The sequence below is a fragment of the Thalassophryne amazonica genome, chromosome 19 (assembly GCF_902500255.1).
Source record: "Thalassophryne amazonica chromosome 19, fThaAma1.1, whole genome shotgun sequence".
NCBI lineage: Eukaryota > Metazoa > Chordata > Actinopteri > Batrachoidiformes > Batrachoididae > Thalassophryne > Thalassophryne amazonica.
The window spans coordinates 66,490,996-66,517,381 of record NC_047121.1 but is presented as its reverse complement, the minus strand read 5'-3'; the positions used below and the strand labels follow the sequence as shown (position 1 = coordinate 66,517,381).

The 26,386-nt window shown below is 41.2% G+C and overlaps 1 protein-coding gene across 1 annotated transcript; it reads left to right on the top strand.

The window, feature by feature from the left end:
• Window positions 1-17,708: 17,708 nt before the first annotated feature.
• LOC117500836 (transmembrane protein 179) lies at window positions 17,709-25,285 on the top strand. The gene is made up of 4 exons (XM_034159623.1): window positions 17,709-18,066; window positions 18,288-18,425; window positions 24,345-24,423; window positions 24,505-25,285. Exons 1-4 carry the CDS (start codon window positions 17,765-17,767, stop codon window positions 24,676-24,678), a joined length of 693 nt encoding a protein of 230 aa, XP_034015514.1. The 5' UTR covers window positions 17,709-17,764; the 3' UTR covers window positions 24,679-25,285.
• The last annotated feature ends 1,101 nt before the right edge of the window (window positions 25,286-26,386 follow it).

Sequence of the window (26,386 nt, the reverse complement as noted above, 5' to 3'; positions counted from 1 at the left end):
TAAGGCAGTCATTCATTTGATGCCAGATTGGATAGAGATAACCAAAATCAGGATATTATATGTAGTGTTTTTTAAAACACACTATTCATTTTTCTCTTCTATGATATAAATTTGAGTGTTTATGATTATGAGAGATAATCGCATTATTGTAGGAAACATGACTAAAGTGAAATATTATCAACGTTTCTGTCTTTATGAAAATGCCAACATTTACATAGAGGGGGGTGGAGAACATACGTATACTGATGCCGTATGGTGAAATGTTCTTGATTCACATAGAGATGAATGGCCTCTATTAGGAGCATTTAATCAGCTGTTGGCCCAGTGATCCCAGTCCCTTACGCCCCCCGGGGAAAGATTAATGGGTGCAGGATATTTCATCGGGCCCTCCACATCACTGCACAGGATGTGAGGCTGTAATTGTGACTGTTATGATGTTGTTTTGTCTTGCAGCTGGACAAAGAGGAGCCCACAGGTTGGGGCTGTTTGGGGAAAGCCTCGCAGGGAGCCATAAGGAGTGGAAGAAGACAATGCAAGAAAGGCAAACGAGTGAAAAAATGTGAACGACCCTAAGGACAGAAGACATAACTGCATAAACAATATACATTTCGCAGATGGATGTGACATATGCCAAAAAAAATGCAGTTTTTTTATTCAGATATGGCCACCACTTATTGCCTCTTTCTCATCAGTCCGCTGCTCACAATGCATTTTTTGCTCCTCCATTTTATTACTCTGCAATTTAACAATTCATAGGGGCGTCGCCCATGGGCGGGGCAAAATGCCTCAATAGTGCCCGCTTAAATCTTTCAAAAACCCCTCCCCATAGGGTTTTTTTTTTTTTTTGGAGTAGGGAGATGAGAATTGGTACACGTGTGACTTGCATAGACGTACAAAAATGTCTCTTGCACCATTGGCCTAATCCAAACAGGAAGTCAGCCATTTTGAATTTTCTTGTCATTCTGGCGTAATTTCCACATGTTGTATTTGAACAAACTCCTCCTAGGGATTTTGTCCAATGCACTTCAAATTTCTTTCACAGCATCCAGAGATGATACTGACCAAAAGTTATCGAAAGCTTTTCTCTATGTCGAAGGGTGTGGCCGCTATGGCGCTGCCATTTTGACAGTTCGCCATGGAACATCAAGTCATGATAACTCCTTCATGCTTTGCCTGATTGACTTGAAACTTCACATGTGTGATCACAGTTGGCCCCTGAACACACCTGCCCCCTCTGTTTGTGCTCTTAGCGCCCCCTAGTGGATGAACCATCAACATGTCATAACTCCTTCATGCATTGTGTGATTTGCTTGAAATTTGAACTGCGTGATGAGTGGTTGCCCCTGTATGCACATGCCCACATCTTCTCACAAGGGGATGCGCTGGCCTGGGTAGGTGGTCGTGCAGAATGAGGGCCCGTATATGACTGCTTGCAGTCCTAGTGTTTTTATTGGTGTTTGTTTGTTAGCACAATACCTCTAAAATTATTGTGGAGGGATGGGGCATGGGCCAACAAAGAGCAAGATAAATAAGAAGAATCTGGACTCAGGGTTGGCTCCACTCTTGCCTCATAACATTACAAAGGAAAACCTCGGGGTCTCGTTTTATGACATTGTAGCAGGATGGATGACCTTAATGATGTTCAGCTGGTGGATTGAGTGCAGCTGGTTGTGGCAGAGGAGTGTTTGCATAAAAGAGGGAGTGTGTGTGCTCTTCTTTCTCTTTCTGGAGACTGACTGCAGGTGTTTGGACGTGTTCACTTCCATGTTCCCGTGAGGACAGAGACCTCTGTGTGGGCTGTCGTTGGTGGTGCGCTGCTGAGTTTGTGGTGCTCTTGACGCTCTGGGGTGGTGTCGAGTTACAGCTGATTGCTGTGACGGACGGTTCGGATTTTGGACCAAGCTGTGGAAGGAGGCCCTGCTGCTCTGCTCTGGTGCTCTGCTGAAAGATTTCATCCCGTGGGACCAGTGGATGTGCCCTGTTTACTGCGGCGGCTTTACGCTCAGTGTGGACATTTGGAAAACTCTGCCAGCTGCGTGTGCTGCCGGGCTGCGTGATGCAAGGGCGCCCTCATGTGGTCATAATTGGTGGTGTTTTAAATTAGTTTTTTTTTTTTTTTTTTTTTTATAAAATTGTCTTTTTAACTAGAACTTCAATTGTTAATAAATTATTTTTTTGTACTTGGGAACCACGTCTCTGTCTCAATTACAACGAACCTGTGTGTCTTAGGTTGAAGTTATTCAATTGTCGAATTCCCTGGGTGAAATAACAAAGGGTGGTGTCAGAAGTCCGACATACCATGTTAATTCATGATTTCTAATTACCTTGACGATTGAGGACTAAATTGTCCGCTTTGTCACAACATCATAAAGGTTGCATAGAAAACATAATGGTGATTTTTTTTTTTTTTTTTTTTTTTTGTCATCATAATGGTCAAAAATAAGCATCTTGTCTTCTGACATCACAGACGTCATAAAGAAAAAGATAACTTTCTTGCCCCATGACATGACAATGCATGAGGTTACATCAGGTCTGGGAGCATGTGGTACTATGGCATGCACTTCACCACACTACAGAACTGCTTTTGAGTTCCTGGGTTGCACTCGCAGCTGATTGTTGAGGATGCCATTGGCTAGAAATGGCCAAATGGGACACTTACGTTTCACCTGGCTGCAGCAAATAGATGGTTGTTTAAGAGATGTGGGGATGAACTGGCTGTCTGTCTGGGTGGTTGCCATCTGGGACCTGAAGTGGTTCTGTGGTGTTGTAGATGCGGCAAGATGTGACACCAGTGTATTCTTCCAGACTTGACCTGGGGAGACATTCCCTGAAAGTAGCTATCTATTTGTTGCAACCAGGTGAAATGTGGGCATCCCTTTTGCCTTTTTCAGTTCCTGGGAACCTCATCATTGAGACACCTGCATGCTGGATCATGCCCAGAAACCAGCTTCACATGGTCATAATTTTGTAGCTGATGTTCCTTCGCAATGCAAGTGGTACACTTAATTTGATTCTCCCTCAATCATTTAATGCAAACTTAGCCCAGCAATACCAAAGGATCCTCTGGAGACACCTAAATCCTTGCAAATCTTATAAACAAAATACATACCCTGCGCACCACAATATAAATGTACAAGTATATATACATGTAGGGATGTCCTGATCCGATCACGCGATCGGAAATCGGGCCCAATCGTGTGGTTTCAGACTTGATCGCAATCGGACGTTGCATCCTGATCAGGAATCCGATATAGATTTATCCTCATTATTTTGATCAGCGCTATTTCAAGCTCATTATTGCAGATTAATGGGCCTTTCACGCGTCGGAAGCATCAGAGGCATCAAGAATTGGTCTAAAAAGCAACACGTCTCATTGAAAATAATGCTTTTGACCGATTCTTGATGCCTCTGATGCTTCCGACGCGTGAAAGGCCCATTAATCTGCAATAATGAGCTTGAAATAGCGCTGATCAAAATAATGAGGATAAAATCTATATCGGATTCCTGATCAGGATGCAACGTCCGATTGCGATCAAGTCTGAAACCAGATGATTGGGTCTAAAAAGCATTATTTTCAATGAGATGTGTTGCTTTTTAGAGGCATCAGAAGCGTCGCGTCGAAAGGCCCAAAAAGCCGAACGAAAGTGACGCTTCTGACAGGAGGCATGCTGACGTGGTCAAAGTTCAACCCAATCTTTTTTTATTTTATTTTATTTTATTTATTTTTTTATTGAACAAAAGAAAAAAAAAACATAAGTTCAACCCCAATCCAACTTTCGATGCTCTGAGCTGTGACATAGCTTCGCGCTGTCCAATAGGAACCACGCGTCGGGCCAAAACATGGAAGACTAGTGGCAGAAACCACTGATCTCTACAAAACAGATCGGTGCAGAAACCACTGATCTCTACAAAACAGATCGGTGCAGAAACCACTGATCTGTACAAAACAGGAGCAGTTTTCTGAAGAAAAATCCTTGGAAATGTTTTTTGTTGTTGTTGTTTGCTACCTCAAAATTTCTGATTACTGTTTAAAAAAGTTTAGAACACTTGTAATTAAAATAGCTAAATCAATAAATGGTTCTTTAGAAACCTTTCATCTGTAAATTAAAACCACCTGTTATTGCAGATTAGATAATTTCCTGTTTAACATACGGAACCTTGAACATTTATTTTTAGACAAATAAAATAACATGGAAATTTGTACATTTTTTAAGTCTGGTAGATTATTACTTGATTGTTCAAGCTACCTCAAGGAGAAGTGCACTGTTTAAGTGATAAATAATAAAATAAGGTGATTAAAATGAAAATATTATATATTTAGCACTTGTTCATTCAGTTTTTTAAAGTATTGGATCGGGACTCGGTATTGGCAGATACTCAAAATCAGATGACTCGGAATCGGATCAGGGCCAAAAAAACCTGATCGGGACATCCCTATATACATGTATCTGTAATGGTGTTATTGATGATTTATGACTTCATCATAAGCTTCTCTGTGACTTAATTATGAAGTCATTATGCCAATCAATCACAAATATTTTGCTGATCGATATAAGCTTTAGATCATCCATCTAGGCTTCTTGTTTCTTAAGATACAAAACGGGTGTTTATCAGAACCATGTTTTTCTTGACCTCAACCTTTGACCAAACTACCCTAAAAACTAATCATGCCCAAACACTGTAAGAAAAAATATGGAGAATATTGGATAATGTCTGAAACAAAACTTGTCAGTACCATTTCTGTTAAGATTTGACATTTCCTTCAACCTTAAAATGCAATGTCATGCATAACACCTGTATGGAAAATACAGAAAACTCCTTCAAAATAATACTGCTGCTGGATCCTGTTCTTCTTGGGTTTTCTTACAGTGTGGGAAAAGAACCAGGATTCTGGGCACCCTTGTCTGTTAGTTGGGGGTTATGTACTATTTGAGTGCTCTCCTAGTTCCCGTGGTAATACCGCATGTTAGCAACACTAACTCTAATGAATCTTTGATGAATTCATGAAAATTGTGAATCACTGAATGTTCAGCAAATCCCAGTTTGAACAGTAATAACAGATATTTCATGGCTGCATTATGTGTTTTTATAATGTTTTTCTCAACACAAGTAACGGCCCATTTTAAAGCATAAATATTACTATGGCCGCATTATGAATGCAACTATGTGCCCTTGCAAATGGTTCTGCAGTTTAGATTCTTCACTGGTTTCTTTCTGCTGAAAAAGGATGTTTGCTGAGCTTCCATCACAGCTCATGAAAAATGGATGACCGCCCAGTGCTTTCTGCTGCCCATCACTCCCTATAACTGCCCAGGAATTGCATTTGGGTCAGCATCCTCCTACCGCGCTACCTCCCCTCCCTCCCGTGGCTTGTTCTGGGGGTGAATAACTTAACACACATTTCAGCCTGACACACTTTATTTTCCAGGTCTCCCCTGGGTGGCCAGTTCACGAGCCCACACATGCTGTATTATTTAAAAGCGGGCTATTGGAGGTCTCCGTGTGCACGTGTGCATGTAATGTAGTGTCTGAGAACGGGAAAGTATGGAGTTGTGAGAGCTCTAGCTGTAGCTTGACCGGTGTGGCGGCTCCTCTAGCGGGATGTGATGAGACTCTTGCGTAGTGCAGCAGATAAGTGAAACAATCATGCAAATGGTGATAAAAGTATCGAATTTGGCAGAAATACTCCTTAGACACTCCTCCTTTGAAAAAACCAATTGGCCACTTGACTTTTCAATCGGTGGTCTGGTAGAGGTCAATTGAAGAATTACACAGAGGTCAAAATTAAAAGATGCTCCAATCATATTGAAAATATTCCACATTATTTGCCTGATCATGAAGATTCCAAAAAGGTATAGTTTGGACTATCTGTGACTGAATTCTATGGAGTTACGGGATAAAAACAGAATGGCGACAAAGGTGAGTTTCATTTTGTACAGGGGTCAAAAGTTAAAGTTGCTCCAATTTTGGTAAAAAGTGATGCAAATTATTGGTTGAGCTAATAGGATTAATAAATGGAATAGTGTTGACAGTGTTGAATGTTTGGTCTCCAAAGTAAAGGTCAAACGAGGTCTACGTCTGTTGGATTCTATGACGTGACATATGTTACCCCGTAACCTGATAAGTAAGGATGATACATGGTCCAAACTATTCCTTTTTAAAATCGTGTTAACTAGTAATTTGCGCCACTTTTTTACCAAAATTGGAGCAACTTTAACTTTTGATCCCTGTACAAAATGAAACTGACCTTTGTCATCATTCTTGCTGTTTTCATCCCGTAACTCCATAGAATTCAGTCAGATAGTCCAGACTATACCTTTTTGGAATCTTTATGATCAGGCAAACAATGTGGAATATTTTTCAATATGAATGGAGCATCTTTTAATTTTGACCTCTGTGTAATTCTTTAATTGACGCCTACCTGACCACTGATTGAAAATTCAAGTGGCCAATCGTTTTTTTCAAAAGAGTTGTGTCTGGTCTGAGGAGTATTTCTGCCGAATTTGATGCTTTTATCACCATTTGCAGGATTCCCCTCGAAATATTCTCTTATCCGCTGTACTAGCAGTGGACGGCACAGTTCAGCTAATCTGCTAACAGCTAAGCTAACTTAGTTGTTAGCGGATTAGCTTTTCAGCTAACTTTGGAATCCTTTAGTGGACAAATTAGCTTCCACTGAATAGACCGATGTTACAAAGTGAAGGTCCATGCTCAGTGGTGCGTAAATCTCACGCGACTATGCGTGAAGCCTGATATTGGCTTGGGGGGGGCAAAGCGATATTCCAAGATTGCAACAGTATGGTGTGAAGCGTGTGTAACTGACCACAAAGATCTTATCGTTGTACCGATTGTCACCTTGGACACATTTGGTACTTTGTCCACCCTTTTTTGGACAAGTTGCAGACATTTGCCGCAGTGTTATCCATAGATTCAGCCACGTCCATGTAGCTTACACGGATCTGAGAACTGCTCACTTAACACTTTACACCTCAAGGCACTCCACACGACTGACGTCTGGCGTACTTATCACACACGCACCAATCAATGCAACAATGGTCTGCTGAGTTCTGCTAACTATAAGTCAACTAGCACTTTAAAAAGTTTATTCAAATATTTAACATGAAACCGTTGAACATATTTTTAAGTTTAATGTTCAAAACATTTAATCATACCTGTTTGTTGCTGTTGTTCACTTACACTTAGCTCCTTAGTGTTGTGTGTTGGGGGTTTGGCTGGACTTTTGGGTGTTCTTTTCTTTTCTTTGCTCTCCAGGTGGTATGCAAACTGATTTATTGTCTGTGGAGAAGGTGCTGGCAGAAGAGTCCTTCACCCTCATCAACGTGATATGCAGCACCTGTGGATGGTGCTCACGTGCAACCTTAAAGACTTTCAGCTGAAGCAGATAATGAGATGGCGTTCTGCATTTAAGCCATGTGTGATTCAAGCAGAATTGCCGGGAACTCGACCTTGTGATGTTCGTTTGTGAGACGCTGAGGACCGCGCCTGGGTTTGATACATCGTGCCTGTGAAGGAGGACGGGTGAGGGACACATGCTGTCAGCACACATCAGAGGTGATTTGATTGTCTGAATAATTGTTAACAGTAACTTGGTATTTTGTTACGCAGTATATGTGAATATTGATGAGAGTTGTGCAGCTTGCTTCTCACGGCCGTGGCGTGCGGACTGATGATCCTCCACCTGTTGTGAGAAGCTGCTCATTTACATAAAGCTTAAATTCAGACCTGAATGTGTTGCTGATAGTGTGTGCCTTTGAAGGATATTAGTTGTAGCTGCTGACTTACCTCACCTTTTCTACCTTTCACAGAGTCGGTTTGTCGTGTCCACCTGGGGGGTGTTTGGCGGTGAACGTGAGTCCAGAGGCGCCGGGCTTCGATCCCTTTGGGCGCTGGAGAGCGCGCTGTCCTTCACTCCGCCAGACAGACGCGTTTTATGTTTGTACACTAAGTATTGCACAAAAGGGGGAAAATAAAATTGTTTTTTCTGGAACCGCTTTCTGGTTATTTAGCGCTGGGTTCGGTCAGACGTTGGTCCGCTCCTCAACCCGCATCGACACATAACACTTAGATCTGTTTTTTTAGGCTTATATTGGCAAAAAAACAAGGTAAGTCTGGAAGCATGTGCTAATGTGCATTGCCACATCCACCACACCAAACAAAAAACAAAACCCAAAAAAAGCTAAAACAATACAAAATAAAAACGCCCAGGGCAAATCTAAATTCATATCTTAAAAGTTAGCAGTTATTGGTAGCTTTACCGAAATATACTAGTGCTTTATCAGTCTAGCATTAGCACAGAGAACATTTTAGTTAGCAGATTAGCGAGTACTGAAGCTAAGTTTGAGGTTAGCTGTGTACGCTGTTGGGCCCGTACGGTCAGCTTCAGCATGACAGCACAAGTTTTATGGCTTGTTATTTTGTGTGCTTAGAAACAGGAGAAAAATACAATGCTGCTGTACACTCAGGAGGATAATACTGCTTTTATGTCCACTGTATAATGTATCATAAGAGAGGGCTCTAAACCACACTGTGATTTATTATCGGGAAGCGTAACCAAGATGCTTTATCATGCACTCAAGAATAAAAATCCTTCTCATAAAAATGCCCAAAGGAACCAAGAACAACTAATAAAGGGATGCTAAAAAGAAGAAGAAAAAAAGCTGAGCTTCACAATAAAATCAACTTTCAGGCCAGCACCACATCTGTGAAGTGATAACATCACGGATATCAGAGCGCGGCGCCGCCATGAAATGACACATAAATCATGTGCAGCGGCGGTGATGCAAAATACTGCAGTTTGCATGATGGATACAAATAGTCCATTTAAGGCCTGGAAAGCACTCATATAAATACTTGTCTTTTTGTTGCATAGGCTGTTTTCTAAGAAAGCTGCAGGACATTAATATTTTCTGATATAAAATGACTCAGTGCCAGCTCCTTATTTTAGCTCTGATGATGCAGTTCACCTCTGTCCTCGATGCCCATACATTTTCCGCTTGTTTGCGAGAGACAGACACCAACAGCAGATCTCAGCTGTGTTCAGAGCCTGCAGCTGCGACCTGCATCCGCCCGGCTGTAGATCAAAGCAATAATCAGACATCAAACAGGAACCGTATAGATGATGGGGGTGACGTACAGCACAGAAGGTGTGGTAGCCACTGGAGGGCACTGGTGGGTGGTAGAGGGGCTGGGACGATGAGGAGAAGGGACACCTTGGCCCGGCGAACAGCAGATGGGCTCAGTGAAGCGTGTTATATAGCCGTGACAGCTACCTGCCCATCCTAAAGGACTGTCATCATGTATAAACAAACCATTACTCTCTTCTGAGTGTGTGTGTGTGTGTGTGTGTGTGTGTGTGGAAGAGCACTGGACCTGCTGAAGCTGAAATGATGAGATTCTAGTCAACAGAAAAATAATCAACAAATATTTTGGTAATCATTTAAGTCACAAATGTGCAACATTCTTTGGTTCAAGCTCATAAAATGGAATCAATTGGGGATTTTCTGTTTTTTAATCTGTTTGGGTCTTGAGCAAACCTTTGTTGTAATTCAAAATGTATTTATTTATTTTTTTACACTTTGAAGTAATCCAAGATATTGCACAACTTATACACAGAAATAATGATCAGCTGTTATACGTATACAATTAAAACATGAAACAATAATGCAATAATCATTGAAATGATTGAATTACGGGTCAATATCCTCCTGACTACCAGGATATATATATATATATATATATATATATATAGCAGTGGCGGCACCAAGTGGGAGCTTAAGCCCCCCAATAATGAGCCAAGCCCCCCCTCAGCCCCCCCAATAATTCTGGCAATAATCTGAATAGCGACTGACATATTTGTGGATCTCAACTGCAGTTTTGCGCTGAGAATGTCTCAGTATTGCGTAACTGAGCAAAGTGATGAATGTGTGTGTTCTGTGATCCACCAATGCTGAATCACCCTTCACAAACAGAATTTTCAGTTTTGCAAATAAACATTTATTTGTAAAAACCCACACACAAGTTACAAATCAGAAATCACAAAGCACATGTACAAATCAAAGGGTATTTGTAAATCAGCCTCTGTGCATTTGCAGGTATTAATGAGACAAATTTAACTCCATACTCCAAAAATTTAAGTTTCCTAAATATTTATTACGGCCACTCTTAAAACTTCACTTATCTTTATAATTTTATTACTGGTAAATTTTAGAATTGATTTAGATGAGATACCTCCAGAGTACTGGAGAGGAGAATTCGACCGATGGTCGAACCTCGGATTCAGGAGGAGCAGTGTGGTTTTCGTCCTGGTCGCAGCACACTGGACCAGCTCTACACACTCCATTGGGTGCTCGAGGGTTCATGGGAGTTCGCCCAACCAGTCCACATGTGTTTTGTGGATCTGTGGGGAGTGCTCCGGGAGTACGGGGTCCGGGGTCCTTTGCTAAAGGCTATCTGGTCCCTGTACGACCGCAGCAGGAGCTTGGTTTGCATTGCGGGTAGTAAGTCAAACCTGTTTCCAGTGCACGTTGGCCTCCGCCAGGGCTGCTCTTTGTCACCGGTTCTGTTCATTATTTTTATGGACAGAATTTCTAGGCGCAGCCAGGGTGTAGAGGGGGTCTGGTTTGGGAACCACAGAATCTCATCTCTGCTGTTTGCGGACAATGTGGTTCTGTTGGCTTCGTCAAATCAGGACCTTCAGCGTGCACTGGGGTGGTTTGTAGCCGAGTGTGAGGCGTCCGGGATGAAAATCAGCACCTCCAAATCAGAGGCCATGGTTCTCGACCGGAAAAAGGTGCTTTGCCCTCTTCAGGTCGGTGGAGTGTCCTTGCCTCAAGTGGAGGAGTTTAAGTATCTCGGGGTCTTGTTCACGAGTGAGGGACAGATGGAGCGTGAGATCGATAGACGGATCGGTGCAGCATCTGCAGTGATGCGGTCGCTGTATCGGACCGTCGTGGTGAAGAGAGAGCTGAGTAGGGGGGCAAAGCTCTCGATTTACCAATCGATCTACGTTCCGATCCTCACCTATGGTCATGAGATTTGGCTCATGACCAAAAGAACGAGATCACGGGTACAAGCGGCCGAGATGAGTTTCCTCCGCAGGGTGGCTGGGCGCTCCCTTAGAGATAGGGTGAGGAGCTCGGTCACTCGGGAGGAGCTCGGAGTCGAGCCGCTGCTCCTCCACATCGAAAGGAGTCAGTTGAGGTGGCTCGGGCATCTTTTCCGGATGCCCCCTGGACGCCTCGCTGGAGAGGTGTTCCGGGCACGTCCCATTGGGAGGAGGCCCCGGGGAAGACCCAGGACACACTGGAAGGATTACATCTCTCGGCTGGCTTGGGAACGCCTTGGGGTTCCCCCGGAGGAGCTGGAGGAGGTGTGTGTGGATCGGGAGGTCTAGGCGGCTTTGCTTGAACTGCTGCCCCCGGGACCCAACTCCGGATAAAGCGGAAGAAAATGGATGGATGGATGGATGGATTTAGATGAGATATACTTATAATCTCACAGGAATATATCACAATTATCTGGGAACTACTTTTTTCGCAGGAATTTGTTTTGTTTCGTTTCTAATATTTATTTCATTCATTTAAAAGAAAAAAACAGAAAAGCAGAAATAACAAAACATTACAAACCGCTGAATGAAAAGGAGCAGATTGGAAGAACAAGTCTTATAATTTTCTGCCCCTTCTTTACAATCCTGCAATATCAAGCATCAATTCATCAAGTACGTCAGCCGCAGCCGCGCACTAACACACAATATACAGAAGCTGTATATCGTTGTTCGGCAATCATTCTAAGTGATGTGTGTGTGCATTGATACCACATTTTAGAGGAGCACGGGTGACTAAAACATATACCTTGGTATTTATAAAGCAATTTACTATATATTGTTAATTTCGACGACATTTTGTGGAACCCCTCCAATTTTTACTCCAGCCCCCCCTCAGCCCTCCAACAAAAATTTACTGACGCCGCCACTGATATATAGTTTAAATTAAAGCTAGAGAGGGTCTCCCGCATTTTGCTAAAATGATAAAATTTTGTTTCTTTGGAAATCCCAGCAGGTTTATTTTAGAAATGTCTTGTAAAATTACAGCTCATTTTAATCAAGAGAAAATATTTATCTGAGGGGGAATTCCACAGTAAATATTTTCTTTTCTTTTTAATGCTGTCTGCAGGAAGATGTGTGTGTGTGTGTGTGTGTGTGTGCATGCATGAGCTTTTGAAAAAAACTGGAAGTTACCTCAATGCAATGTGTGACACTGATGTGTTGTTATCAGGTTACAAAAACAGCATTTTTCATTTTAGAAGTGTTTATTTCTCGCAAGCGTTTACATAATATACGAGAAACATCTTAGATTTACACATAAACTCTGCGGTTTCGGAGCGTTTTACGCCATGTTGGAGGAGGAGCCAGAGAGACGACCCAGCACACGTGACTGTACTTCTCTATTCTTATTGGCTGCCACTGTGTGCTTCCCATAATGCTTTGCACAACTCTGGTTAAGCCCCCACGTGATCTATGACGTCACTCTCATAGACTTTGGCTCTCTACCGTCACTAAGTAGTTCAAGGCCGTCTGCTCTTTTGAAATTTTTCTCTCCAGGGGAACTTTTATATTTTTTTTCTAGAAATGTAAATTTTGATTGTTTTGGTAATGTCATATTATTAATCCCCTACTTCAGTGCTAATAAATAAAATTATAGTGGTGCCAGTGAAAATTCTTTTTATGCCTTAAATCTTAAAAAGCTCAGTGGCCCTATACTTTTAACAAATGTCCAGAACTGTGCTGATTTTTATTATTATTATTATTAGACTGCATAATATACTAGACAAACCTTTCATGATTTCACCTGTAGGTTTTTCTAAAGCGCTGGTTTGAAGCTCACATGGGACAGGTCCAAATATGGTCATTTGGCAGTGCCTGACCCCGCCTAACTCCCACTCACTCCATAAATAGTTTCCACTCACAGCTTGTTACAATTTTACCTTTTTCTGTTTGTGTCCTCTACTGTACTCCCCCTCCTCCTGCATATCTGTTTGTCTTGTGAGTCTTAGGCTGGGCGTGGTTAACCTGCTTGCCATTTGCACCTGTAATCAATCATCTACTCCAGTGCAGTTTAAAAGGCCAGCTCATTCATCCACTCTTCACCAGTTCATTAACTTACCTCCTGTGGTACACTTGGTTATAGTTCTTAGCTCTCTGAACATTATGTTTGTGTGAACTTTATTTGAGACTGGATTTAACTGTTTGTTTCCTCTGCTTTATCAGCCAGCCATGCCCAACTTCACCACCTGTTTTACCCACACCGAGCCTTCAGACCCACTGGCCTTAAAGGACAATTTTACTCTCCACCACCATCTCGTTTGGAACCAACACTGGACAACCTTGCACTTTTTGTGTGTGAGATAGATACTTTATCATATTTACTCAAAGCTCAGCATTTGTCTCTGCATTTTGGATCAAATTTATGCATCTGCCTAACATTCATAGTGGAGAGGAGCAAGGAAGGATTTTCATACAAAGCCGATCAAATCTACACTTGCGTCTCCCATGTGCCTTCTAGAAAACTGTAGGTGAAATGTCACATCTTCTTTTAAATACAATCTTTCACTGTGCCAGTCCACCATGAAGCTATATTTACTTATATAAGCAACAGGTTGGTCATTGTTGGCGGTGTCCCACAGCAGCCTATACTCAGGGTTTCTGAAATAGAGCAATATCTCCACCTGGTGGACATTTACAATTAATGCATGTATAATAGTGTTTTGCCGAGAACTTGACTAACAGATGATACACTTAAAAGTTCCGCTGTGCACAATATCTTGAACCACAGCCACAGAAGCTTAGAATTCCAACAGAGTTGTCATGGCTGTCTTAATGGATTTCCTCACTATACGTATCTCTTGCACAGTTGTTAAGCAAGTTTTTATGCATATTTTCCCATTCCAAGCTATATGAACCTGAATGCTTGTTGGATTTAAACATTCTCAGGTGATATGCATTTGTGTAATGAGGGAGGGTGTGGTCTAAAGTGATTAACATCATATATCAAGGTGCACAATGCAAAATGGGCTAAAAATAGATTTGACAGACATTGAAAAGTCAGAAATTGTAAAATGCCTTTCAGAGGGATGAAACACTTGAGAAACAGCAAAGCTACTGAGGCGTGCTCACCAAGCAATCAAATGTTTTGTTGTAAACAGTCAACAGGAACGAAGTGTCATTGCAAAATGTTTTGTATGTTGAGAGAATGTGCACTCACTTTATTACATTGTGCACTCATTTTGCTAAATTGTGCGCACATTTCAATAAATTGTGCTCTCATTTGACTTTATTGTGTGCACAATTTTCGATATTATGATCTCATTTTGGTATATTGTGTTCTGGTTTTACTATATTGTGTGGTCCTTTTGGTGTATTGTGTGCACAATTTGCTATATTATGAGTCGTCACGGAAACGACTCAGCGAATTTGCGTGCACGTCTTTCATTACAAAATGTCCTTAAACAGTGGAATGTCCGCATAAAGTCCTCATGCCGGCCTCTTCTGAATCTTCTCTGTTCTCTCACGACGTCCTGGGTGAATTAAGCCTTAAATTAGAATGTTTTCAGGTCGAAACAGGCCGACGACGGCGCCTGGAAGTGCTGCGCGACGTCCGGCTCCGTGGGAAGTCCTTACAGCGACAGAAACACCCCATAATCTCTCATCAGCCGTTAAACTTTTCACCGAAAACCAGCTTAATTTATCGAATAGTGTCCACTCAGATATTCCTCACAGGTCCAGAAAAAATGTTGATAAAGCAACGCGCGCCGTCCGCAGCGGCTATTCAGACAAAGAGATTCCGACGGGTGGGGTGGAGCATTCCTCACTCAAGGCCTGCCCACAGGCGAATGACGTCACCGACGCGTGAAAAAACTCACGCATGCACACGAGGGTTCAAGCTTGTCTGACGTAAAAATATATGAATCAAATCCATTTATTTTTTGAAAAAATAAAAAGGACCGCTTTTTTCATCACAGACCTCGTATAGTGCTGTCATTTTACTATATTGTGTGCACAATTTACTATATTGTGATTTTGTTTGACTATATTGTGCGGTCATTTAGGCCTATTGTGTGCACAATTTACTATATTGTGATCTCGTTTTATTATATTGTGCACTCATTTTGGTCTATTGTGTGCACAATTTACTATATGGTGATTTCGTTTGACTATATTGTGCTCTCATTTTGGTATATTGTTTGCACAGTTTACTATATTGTGATCTCGTTTTTCTATATTGTGCTGTCATTTTACTATATTGTGATCTCGTTTTACTATATTGTACGCTCATTTTGGTATACTGTTTGGACAATTTACTATATTGTGATTTTGTTTTACTATATAGTGCTCTCATTTTGGTATATTGTGTGCACAATTTACTATATTGTGATCTCATTTTTCTATATTGTGCTGTCATTTTACTATATTGTGTGCACAATTTACTATATTGTGATTTCGTTTGACTATATTGTGTGGTCATTTAGGCCTATTGTGTGCACAATTTACTATATTGTGATCTCGTTTTACTATATTGTGCGCTCATTTTGGTATACTGTTTGGACAATTTACTATATTGTGATTTTGTTTTACTATATAGTGCGCTCATTTTGGTATATTGTGTGCACAATTTACTATATTGTGATCTTGTTTTACCATATCGTGCACTCATTTAGGCCTATTGTGTGCACAATTTACTATATTGTGATCTTGTTTTACCATATTGTGCGTTCATTTTACTATAGCAATTCAAGGGCTCAGTTAAAGGAAACCGTGCGCACGAATAATCACGGCCAGAAAAAATATCACTTTAAGTGACCTCTCCGTGCTCCGTATAAATTAAATACACAAGACTCGGAAATAACTGCAATCTGCGTGGAATGTCCAGCAGTATAAGGTTTTCATTGTTTAGAGACATGGCTAACATAAGGAAGTTTTAATATAAAGAAGCATGAATTGTTTTTTTTTAAATGTGATGTCATCACAAAATTCAGACGTTTAACAGTTCAAGGCCCCTCAGACTACCAATGAAACATGAATTTTTTTCCAGCTTCTTCTTTGTGCTGTATGTTCAGAAAGTGTTGTTTGTGTTATTTAGACCCATTCTGAGACCTGCTCCTTTGAAGAGAAGAAATATTCATTATTTACTGTCATCTATTTCAGAATGTCATGTGACCTTTAAATAAGACTTTTCTGAATCACCTGAAAAACCACCTCATGCGAGGAAAAAGATTTTTGTGACATTTCAGTTATTTTTTTTTTCCAAAATATACTCATTTCTATTAATCATATTTTAAATTTGCTAGTTCAAATTGCAGAATTTGGAGGGTAGTGGAAACTCTCATGTGTTTGAACACAGTGGGCGATCTTGCATAGCTCCACTATAGCTTTTGTTGCAATGGTCCTGGTCTCCCCTACAAAAGATTCGAAAATAACTGCAATCTGCATGGAATGTCCAGCGGTTAAGGTTTTCATTGTTTAGAGACATGGCTAATGTAAGGAAGTTTTAATATAAAGAAGCCTGATTTTTTTTTTAAATGTGATGTCATCACAAAATTCACACATTTAACAGCTCAAGGCCACTCGGACTCTCGAGCAATGCTTAATGTAGCCTACACTAGAGGTGGGCGGATCGATCCTAATATATTAGGATCGATACCAACGCTGGTATTGATACTGAACGATCCTCGTGTAAAAAGATCGATACTCCAGCTTTTTTTCTCTACCACACTGCGCACGCAGTCATCAAAGTCTACTCTCTGTCTGTAAGAGCAGCGCTGCGCTGTGTCACACAACACGGAGCAGCGCAGCCTTGTTTTGTGGTTTGTCAGCCCTCTACCTCAGATTTTGTTTTACGTTGTGTTGAGTGATATTTTTTTAAACAAAAATGTTGATTATGATAAAGTATTTTGCTGTCACGTACAATGTTTGGCGAAATTCTATCCTAGGTCTTTTGGATCCTTTGGATCTATGAAGCTTAAATATGAAAAAGTATCGGTATTGATATCAGCAATACTGGGCCTGTATTTACTTGGTATCGGATCAATACCAAAATTCCCGGTATCGCCCACCTCTAGCCTACACTACCAATGAAACATGAATCATTTTTTTTTAGCTTCTTCTTTGTGCTGTATGTTCAGAAAGTCTTGTTTGTGTTATTTAGACCCATTCTGAGACCTGCTCCTTTGAAAAGAAGAAATATTCATTATTTACTGTCATCTATTTCATAATGTCATGTGACTTTTTCTGTATGTCATGTGATCTTTAAATAAGGCTTTTCCGAATCGCCTGGAGGAAAACGTTTTTGTGATATTTCAGGTTTTTTTTTTTTCCAAAATATACTCATTTCCGTTAAACTTTTTAAAAATTTGCTAGCTCAAATGACATAACTTGGAGGGTAGTGGAAACTGTCATGTGTTTGAACACAGTGGGTGATCTTGCACGGCTCCAGTATGGCTTTTGTTGCAACGGTCCCGGTCTCCCCTACAAAATGAAGCCGTATTTTAGTACCGCTGCAGTTCGGTGGTTTGGTGTCATGTCAGGATAAAACAGCCCAGTTCGTGGGGGAACAGGAGCTGACGAGGAGCCCTGAAGGCCTCCGTCTGCTTATTAATGTGCGTCGATGATGCGCCTCCGCTCGCGGTCGCTTCTGCGCAATCGCAGACCATCCGGGACGCAGAACGCAGGAAGGAGGCAGAGAGGAAGACAATGGCCCTGGATAATTTTATGTTCACCCAGTGCATCCTTTATTTCTTAGCCTTTGTGTTCGGTTTCATCGCCGTGGTGCCTCTGTCGGAGAACGCGGAGGATTTCGGCGGGAAATGCCTGCTGTTCACGCGCGGCCTGTGGCAGAACGAGAACATCACCGTGTCCAAGCAGCGCTTCATCGTGGACGAGTGGGGACCCGAGTCCTCCTGCAGCTTCGTCACTGTCGTGGGCATAGCGTCCCTCGTCCTGTCCGCGGTCCAAGCGTGGAGGCTGCTCTTCTTTCTGTGCAAAGGACACGACGAGTGCGTGAGCAGTCCACTGCAAATCTAACCCAGTCACATCGTTTGTTTTTTTTTTTCGTTTTTTTTTCTCTCTGTCCATCTGTCCCATCAACCACGCCCATTGTCACCCATTAGTCCAGATTAAGTTACATCCTTCCACTATGTTTCATGTTTTTGGACATTGTGCCACTGGACAAAGTCTTAACGTGGTTAACGTTTTTCCGTTGCGTTTTCACCCACAGCTCCATCTTCAACGCCTTCCTCAACCTCCTGATCAGCTCCCTCGTGGTGTTCACCGTCTTCCTGTCCAGCACCATCGTCAGCGTGGGCTTCAACCTGTGGTGTGATGCCATCACAGAGGGCAGGACCATGCCCAGCAGGTGAGGATGTGGCTTGTAGATTGACATTAGAGGTGGGCGATACCGGGAATTTTGGTATTGATCCGATACCAAGTAAATACAGGCCCAATATCGCCGATACCGATACTTTTTCATATTTAAGCTTCATAGATCCAAAGGATCCAAAAGACCTAGGATAGAATTTCGCCAAACATTGTACATGACAACAAAATACTTTATTATCACAATCAACATTTTTGTTTAAAAAAATATCAACACAATGTAAAATCTCCTGAGGTAGAGGGCTGACAAACCACAATCCAACAAAATTAACACACCACAACAAATACTGTAAACAGTTGCAGGCCAGGCTGAGCCTACCTGCATGGCTGTTGGCTGGCGCCGCTGAGCCAGAGGGGGGAGGGTGCGCTGCTCCGTGTTGTGTGACACAGCGCAGCGCTGCTCTTACAGACAGAGAGTAGACTTTGATGAATCTGTGTGCGCAGCAGTCAGTGCGTGCGGGAGAGAAAAAAAAGCTTGAGTATCGATCTTTTTACACGAGGATCGTTCAATATCAGTACCAGCGTTGGTATCGATATTAGGATCGATCCCCCCATCTCTAATTGACATTACAAAGTGCAGGTTGCGCTGATACGCCAGATTTGAAGAAGTTTGCGTGGATGTTCGACGTCAAGCTACAAGCAACAGAGGCAAAGCAACCGGCTAACGTTTATTTTATAGCGACAAGAACACAAATGGTCGCTACGCCACCAGCTAGGTGGGGCCAAAATGCACAAAAAGTATTTTATGTAAATGCTAAAAGCAATGCCACACAGCGACTGTCAGTTTGAGCGACGTTCACGTGACCTACGTTGGTTAGTCACTCAAACAAAATAATCCAAGATGGCAAAATACTCTGCGGTACCTGTATGTCTGTATTTATAAGTTTGGCCTTTTTTTTTCTCTTATACTTTGTGAATGTTGGCGAGAAATAAACACTTTTAAATCTAAATTTAACCAGATAATACCTCTGAAGGGTCATTCCATCTCAGTTCACCCAATGGGTTAAACCTCACCCCCTCAGATTTTAGTGAAATTTAGTATATAGGTAGTCTTTGTTGGGAACAGGATAATTTTCAAATTTCAGCTCAATCGGACCAATAAGTCCATAGATAATGCCGTTGTTTTCACTTTTTTGTGAGAAATGGTGTGGCTGTTGACATTCAAATAACCATAACTCAGCAACCAGTGGTCTGATTTTCAAAAGGTCATCTTGTCTAAATATTCTCAGAAGATCAAATAAATGTCAGATTTGATATTCCTTATGTAAAATCCTTTCCAAAGATACCTTACATTTGAAAATCAGACCATTGGTTATGGTTATGGTCAAGAAAAGAAATGGCTGTATCTCAGGAACCCTTGGTCCGATTGAGCTGCAATTTGAAAATTAGCCTTTTCACACCAAGGACGACCTATGTACCAAATCTCAGCAAAATCTGAGGGGGTGGGGTTTAACATCTCCTTTTTTTAGGTGATCTCAGCCAGAATGACCGGCCAGCCTGTAAATGGGTAAGCAGTAGAACTCGACCGATATATTGGTTGGCTGATAATTAGAGGTGGGCGGATCGATCCTAATATCGATACCAACGCTGGTATTGATATTGAACAATCCTCGTGTAAAGATTGATAGTCAAGCTTTTTTCTCTCCTGCACGCACTGACTGCTGCACATGCAGATTCATCAAAGTCTACTCTCTGTCTGCAAGAACAGCGCTGCGCTGTGTCACACAACACTGAGCAGCGCACCCTTGTATTGTGGTTTGTCAGTAGATTTTAAGTTGTATTGAGTGATATTTTTTAAATAAAAATGTTGATTGTGATAATAAAGTACTTTGTTGTCACGTACAATGTTTAGCGAAATTCTGTCCTAGGTCTTTTGGATCCTTTGGATCTATGAAGCTTAAATATGGAAAACGTATCAGTGTTGGTATCGGCGATACTGGGCCTATATTTACTTGGTATCGGATCAATACCAAAATTCCCGGTATCGCCCACCTCTACTGATTAATATCTGCTGATATGAGCCGTTTGGAAACATATTGGTATCAGCATTATTTTTGCTGATAGGAAAACTTTTTTTTAACAACAACAACAAAAAAAAAGTGCAGAAAAATATTTTGGCTGTTGGAAATGGTGTTATTATGTAGTTTGTCCAGTAGAGTATGTGTCCCACAATAGATGAGAAGTCTATTTTATGCCAGTGCAGAGCAATGTGACATGGTGACTGCCAATCAAATTGAAGGCAAGTGATGTCAGCATTACCTTCAATCGGATTATGTACTTTGGTTTGTTACTCCAACAAAATAATCCAAGATGGCAGAATACTCTTCCAAACAGATGTATTTCTGTATAACTATAATATGTTTGGCATTTTTTTTCTGTTGTATTTAGTAAATGTTATTGAAAAATATGTCACTAGATATATCTATCTACTGACATATAACTTTAGTCTTCTTCACAGACTAAAGTTAATTATGGAGTTCCACAAGGTTCTGTGCTAGGACCAATTTTATTCACTTTATACATGCTTCCCTTAGGTAGTATTATTAGACGGTATTGCTTAAATTTTCATTGTTACGCAGATGATACCCAGCTTTATCTATCCATGAAGCCAGAGGACACACACCAATTAGCTAAACTGCAGGATTGTCTTACAGACATAAAGACATGGATGACCTCTAATTTCCTGCTTTTAAACTCAGATAAAACTGAAGTTATTGTACTTGGCCCCACAAATCTTAGAAACATGGTGTCTAACCAGATACTTACTCTGGATGGCATTACCCTGACCTCTAGTAATACTGTGAGAAATCTTGGAGTCATTTTTGATCAGGATATGTCATTCAAAGCGCATATTAAACAAATATGTAGGACTGCTTTTTTGCATTTACGCAATATCTCTAAAATTAGAAAGGTCTTGTCTCAGAGTGATGCTGAAAAACTAATTCATGCATTTATTTCCTCTAGGCTGGACTATTGTAATTCATTATTATCAGGTTGTCCTAAAAGTTCCCTAAAAAGCCTTCAGTTAATTCAAAATGCTGCAGCTAGAGTACTGACAGGGACTAGAAGGAGAGAGCATATCTCACCCATATTGGCCTCTCTTCATTGGCTTCCTGTTAATTCTAGAATAGAATTTAAAATTCTTCTTCTTACTTATAAGGTTTTGAATAATCAGGTCCCATCTTATCTTAGGGACCTCGTAGTACCATATCACCCCAATAGAGCGCTTCGCTCTCAGACTGCAGGCTTACTTGTAGTTCCTAGGGTTTGTAAGAGTAGAATGGGAGGCAGAGCCTTCAGCTTTCAGGCTCCTCTCCTGTGGAACCAGCTCCCAATTCAGATCAGGGAGACAGACACCCTCTCTACTTTTAAGATTAGGCTTAAAACTTTCCTTTTTGCTAAAGCTTATAGTTAGGGCTGGATCAGGTGACCCTGAACCATCCCTTAGTTATGCTGCTATAGACGTAGACTGCTGGGGGGTTCCCATGATGCACTGTTTCTTTCTCTTTTTGCTCTGTATGCACCACTCTGCATTTAATCATTAGTGATCGATCTCTGCTCCCCTCCACAGCATGTCTTTTTCCTGGTTCTCTCCCTCAGCCCCAACCAGTCCCAGGAGAAGACTGCCCCTCCCTGAGCCTGGTTCTGCTGGAGGTTTCTTCCTGTTAAAAGGGAGTTTTTCCTTCCCACTGTAGCCAAGTGCTTGCTCACAGGGGGTCGTTTTGACCGTTGGGGTTTTACATAATTATTGTATGGCCTTGCCTTACAATATAAAGCGCCTTGGGGCAACTGTTTGTTGTGATTTGGCGTTATATAAAAAAATTGATTGATTGATTGATTGATATCTTTGAAATTTTTTTACTCCCTGATACCTGTATCATATCAGCCCCCCAAAAATCTGTATCAGTCTGGCTCTTGCAGACAGATGGCATTTAAGCAAGATTGGCATGACTATGGCGTGATACATGAGGCCAGAACACGCTGCCCCATCTTGGCATTCACAAACAAGCTAAGGCTGAGAAGCTAAATTTGGTTCGGGTGTTTCATGAATATTTATTTTTGTGCAGTGGGCAGTGGTTTCATAGTGGGTGGCTTGCTGGAAGTATAATGGCATGATTGGCAGAGTGCCTCAGTAACAGTGGCACCAAGCTACTGGTACATGCTAACACTACTAATGGCACTATAAATTAAATTTTAAACACTAAAATTTCATTTGACAGAAATACTGGAGCACAGACTACTTATATGGTCTGTTAATATAATTAACTGCACAGCAAGCCGTATTATCTTATATATTTATAAGAAAATGCCCCAGTAAAATCCACAGCTGCTAGCAGCTACTGCTAGCGACCTCTGCTAACAGGGCCCTGGAGATTGGATTTGCAGCTGTCACTCAAGGTGACCACACTGCTAATTATTCATAACTTTATGGCTTAAAATATCTTAAACTGATCTGTTATCAAAACGTTCATCCCTGCACTAATACCGTTGGTATAAACAGGGAAATTAGCTATCGAGACCAAAACCATTTTTTGACCAGGTTGGAATTTATACCTGCTCTAAAGTTAGGGATTTTAACATGGGGGTCTATGGGGAGTGACTTGCTTTTAAGCCAGCCTCAAGTGGCCATTCAAAGAACTGCAAGATTTGCCACTTTCGCATTGGCTTCATTTATATTTATCACAGGTTTTTTTAATTTTATTTTTGATAACTCATGAGTTTAAGTTATTGTAAGATGCAACTTCATGAATAATTTGGGGTGTAGTCACTTTTAGTGCAGTTGGCCATTACTCACAGCAGCCTCTGCTAGTGGGCGTTCATTATCCACTGTAGATTCCACCACGTTTGGCCTTTCTGATCATTTTATTGGAAATATCTGAGCTCGTACTAACTGACCTACTGCTGGCTGATATGACTTAAAATTCACATCGTGGTTCATATTGAATCCCTTCACGATAACGGTATGTATTGCGATATAAACTTAAGTGTAAAAAATGAAGGTGAATGAATGATAGGAGAATGAAGGTGTTTCTGAATGGGCTATATAGTCCCTTAGCAAAGCTAAATTGATAAAAAATAAAAAATACAACAACAAAAAAACAAGAACAGATACATTTATTGTGCAGATCTCAAAACTACAGCTACAATTTGCCCAAAGGTACATCGAAGATACAAGCCTAGATTTGATGTTTTGGTGAAAGAATTAAATCCATTTATTTATTGTTGGGTCCGTGACTGAAGTTTCATCTCTTCAACACTAGATGACACACTTGCTCTGAATGCATGAACCGTTTTCAGGACGGAGGCATTTCCTCATTTCCAAAACGCAACAAGAAACCCCCAAAAATAAATAAAGTGCTTAATTTAGTCATATTTGAAGTCAGTCTGGGTTAATTGTCATTCCCTGGATGATTTTTGTCTTTCTGCAACCGGTTAAAAAAAATCCTTGTTATTTAATGTGGCGCTTTCTCAAATGTTGGATTCAGGTCACGACGGAGCGTCACCTTTGCCTGGAGTGTCTGTTGAAATAAATAAACAGTGGCTTTGCGGTGTTCAGCGGACATGTCCATGACAGAACTCGTGTTTCCCTGACTGCTGGAAGACACTGCTCGAAACGCTCCCCGTTTCAGTGAGAGACATGCCTCAGCTCAGAACACCTCCCCTTCCCTTTCTTTTGCTCTGCAGCAAAGGAGCACAGATGTTTCACAGAGTTTTCCTGGATTGAAAAACTCTGTAGGCATTGGTCGGTAGAGTCCAAATCTCTATCGTAGGCCAAATTTACATCATTTATATCATGTACCGCTTGTACCGCACAGCAATACCTACTGCACCACTTCAAAGTGGGGAACTGGTGGGTGTGAGGGTCTGATGGTTCTCTTTTTAATGTTTCACATTTTAGCTGTGAGGAACTGCAAGACACTGACCTGGAACTTGGCCTCGACAACTCCTCTTTCTACGACCAGTTTGCGATAGCTCAGGTAAACTCCGGAGATCATTCTGTAAATTTGAACAAAGCCTTGAATCTCCGTCTTACGCAAGGTAATTTCCCCCTCTTGCAGTTTGGACTGTGGGCCTCCTGGCTCATGTGGCTGGGGATTACAGTGATGGCCTTCTTGAAGGTCTACCACAACTACAGGCAGGAGGATCTGCTCGACAGCCTGATCCATGAGAAAGAACTTCTGCTTGGGCGCTCCTCACACCACAGCTCCGACCTCAAGACCGGCATCATCTAGACTCGAGGAGATGCTCATCCCAGCGGTCCTCTTGCCTGCCAGGAGAAACACCATTTGCCTATGTAGACAATCAAAACCCAACTGGCTTTAGCTCCCATTGATGATGGAATGAGTACAAATATGGATTTCCATATGTGTTAATCTGTGGTACTTCATTTCCCAAAAGCATCTTAAGAGTACGATGATTTTAGAAGCACTATTAGAAAACTCATGTTCCCCAATAGCTTGTTGAAACAACTGTTGCTGAATGAGCGTGTGTTCAGCGCTCGTACAAGGCAGCGAACAGTTTAAAGAAGATACCAAATCTGCAGAAGAAACCCAGCAACTGCATGTTTCATATATTGTTTAGGGTCATTCATCAGCGGACGTGATAAATTACAACTGATGCCAACGACACCTACTTGAAGACTATTAAATTTATGCTACTAAGGATCATCTTTGCTCATCAAAATTGTAGATACGTGATACAAAATAGATTAAAAACCACATCAGACTGTGGCATTAAACAGTTCTTACACCACAGTCAGTCAGTGTAAAGCAGAATTAATGTTTCATGATCTTCAGTCTTACTGAAGATAATCTGATCTGCTTACCAGAAATGCAAAAAGAAACAATTTCCTCTTCAGGATACTCTGCAAATACCTCATTTTAAACTCTGAGGGTTCTACTCACTTTGACAGTTGCATCATATGAGAGAACCCCCCCCCCCCAACAAATATGCTGAACAGGAAATACACGAGTCAACCTGTCCTTGAACTCTGGACACAAACCACATCTTTCCAGACCTTCAGATTTTACGGCGACATGTTTCTCAATTAGAAACATAGGAACTTTCTGTTATTTGGACACATTCTGATTATATACAACCAATGTATATATTTAAATCATGTAACTCCAACAGACTTTTTTCAGTGTTGGACTCTGTTATTTTGTTTCAATTTTGAGCACATTGTTGATTTTTCGAACTGTTCCCTCTCATACATTTCTTCCACATCATATTTTTGAAAAAAAGATTTCTTGCAAATCGAAGCAATCATCAAAGAGATTCGAGCGCTCAGAGGCTTTATTCATTTTAATAAGACTAAGGTTGTAAAAAAAACATTTAAAAAAACCTCTTCACCATCCACTTACCAGTAGTATTACGCTATCATCAGTATTATAGTTAGAACTGTTGTCTCCCAGCGAGAAGGTTCCAGGTTCAAAGCCCATCATGCTTATGTACATCTAGAGTTGCTAGAGGAAAGGTGAATCAACAGGCATACCCATACTTGATCCCCTTTGGGAACCTCCAAACAAATGGGAGAAGCCAAAAGAAATCATCATCTGGATATTTTATGTACATCTCCCAGTAAATCTACAATCACAGTGAAACCACGGCGCATCCATCGTGTGTGATAGCACACACACGATGTGTGTGATAGATTACTTTGATTGTGGCTTGGGTTGGTCACTGAATGCCGAACAAGTCTAGTAACTGCTTGACTTTATATGTGATTTTGTCTCTGCGTTTGTGTGCTTCATGTGTACACGATATCTCAACAAAGACTTTGTGTATCAAGGTGAAACTTGGAACACAAGGTCACCTTACTAGTACCTTAGACAGGCTCAGTTGTGGCCACCGGGGGCAAAAACTTTTTTTTTTTTTTTTTTAGTTGTGTAAAAGTATCTTGACACAGATGTATCAAGGTAAAACTACACAGGATCACTC

Coding starts and splice junctions, on each gene's coding strand:
- LOC117500836 (XM_034159623.1), top strand. CDS start 17,765: ATGGCCCTGGATAATTTTATGTTCACCCAGTGCATCCTTTATTTCTTA. Junction 18,067..18,287: donor CTGTGCAAAGGACACGACGA/GTGCGTGAGCAG, acceptor TTTCACCCACAG/CTCCATCTTCAACGCCTTCC. Junction 24,424..24,504: donor ACCAGTTTGCGATAGCTCAG/GTAAACTCCGGA, acceptor CCCCTCTTGCAG/TTTGGACTGTGGGCCTCCTG.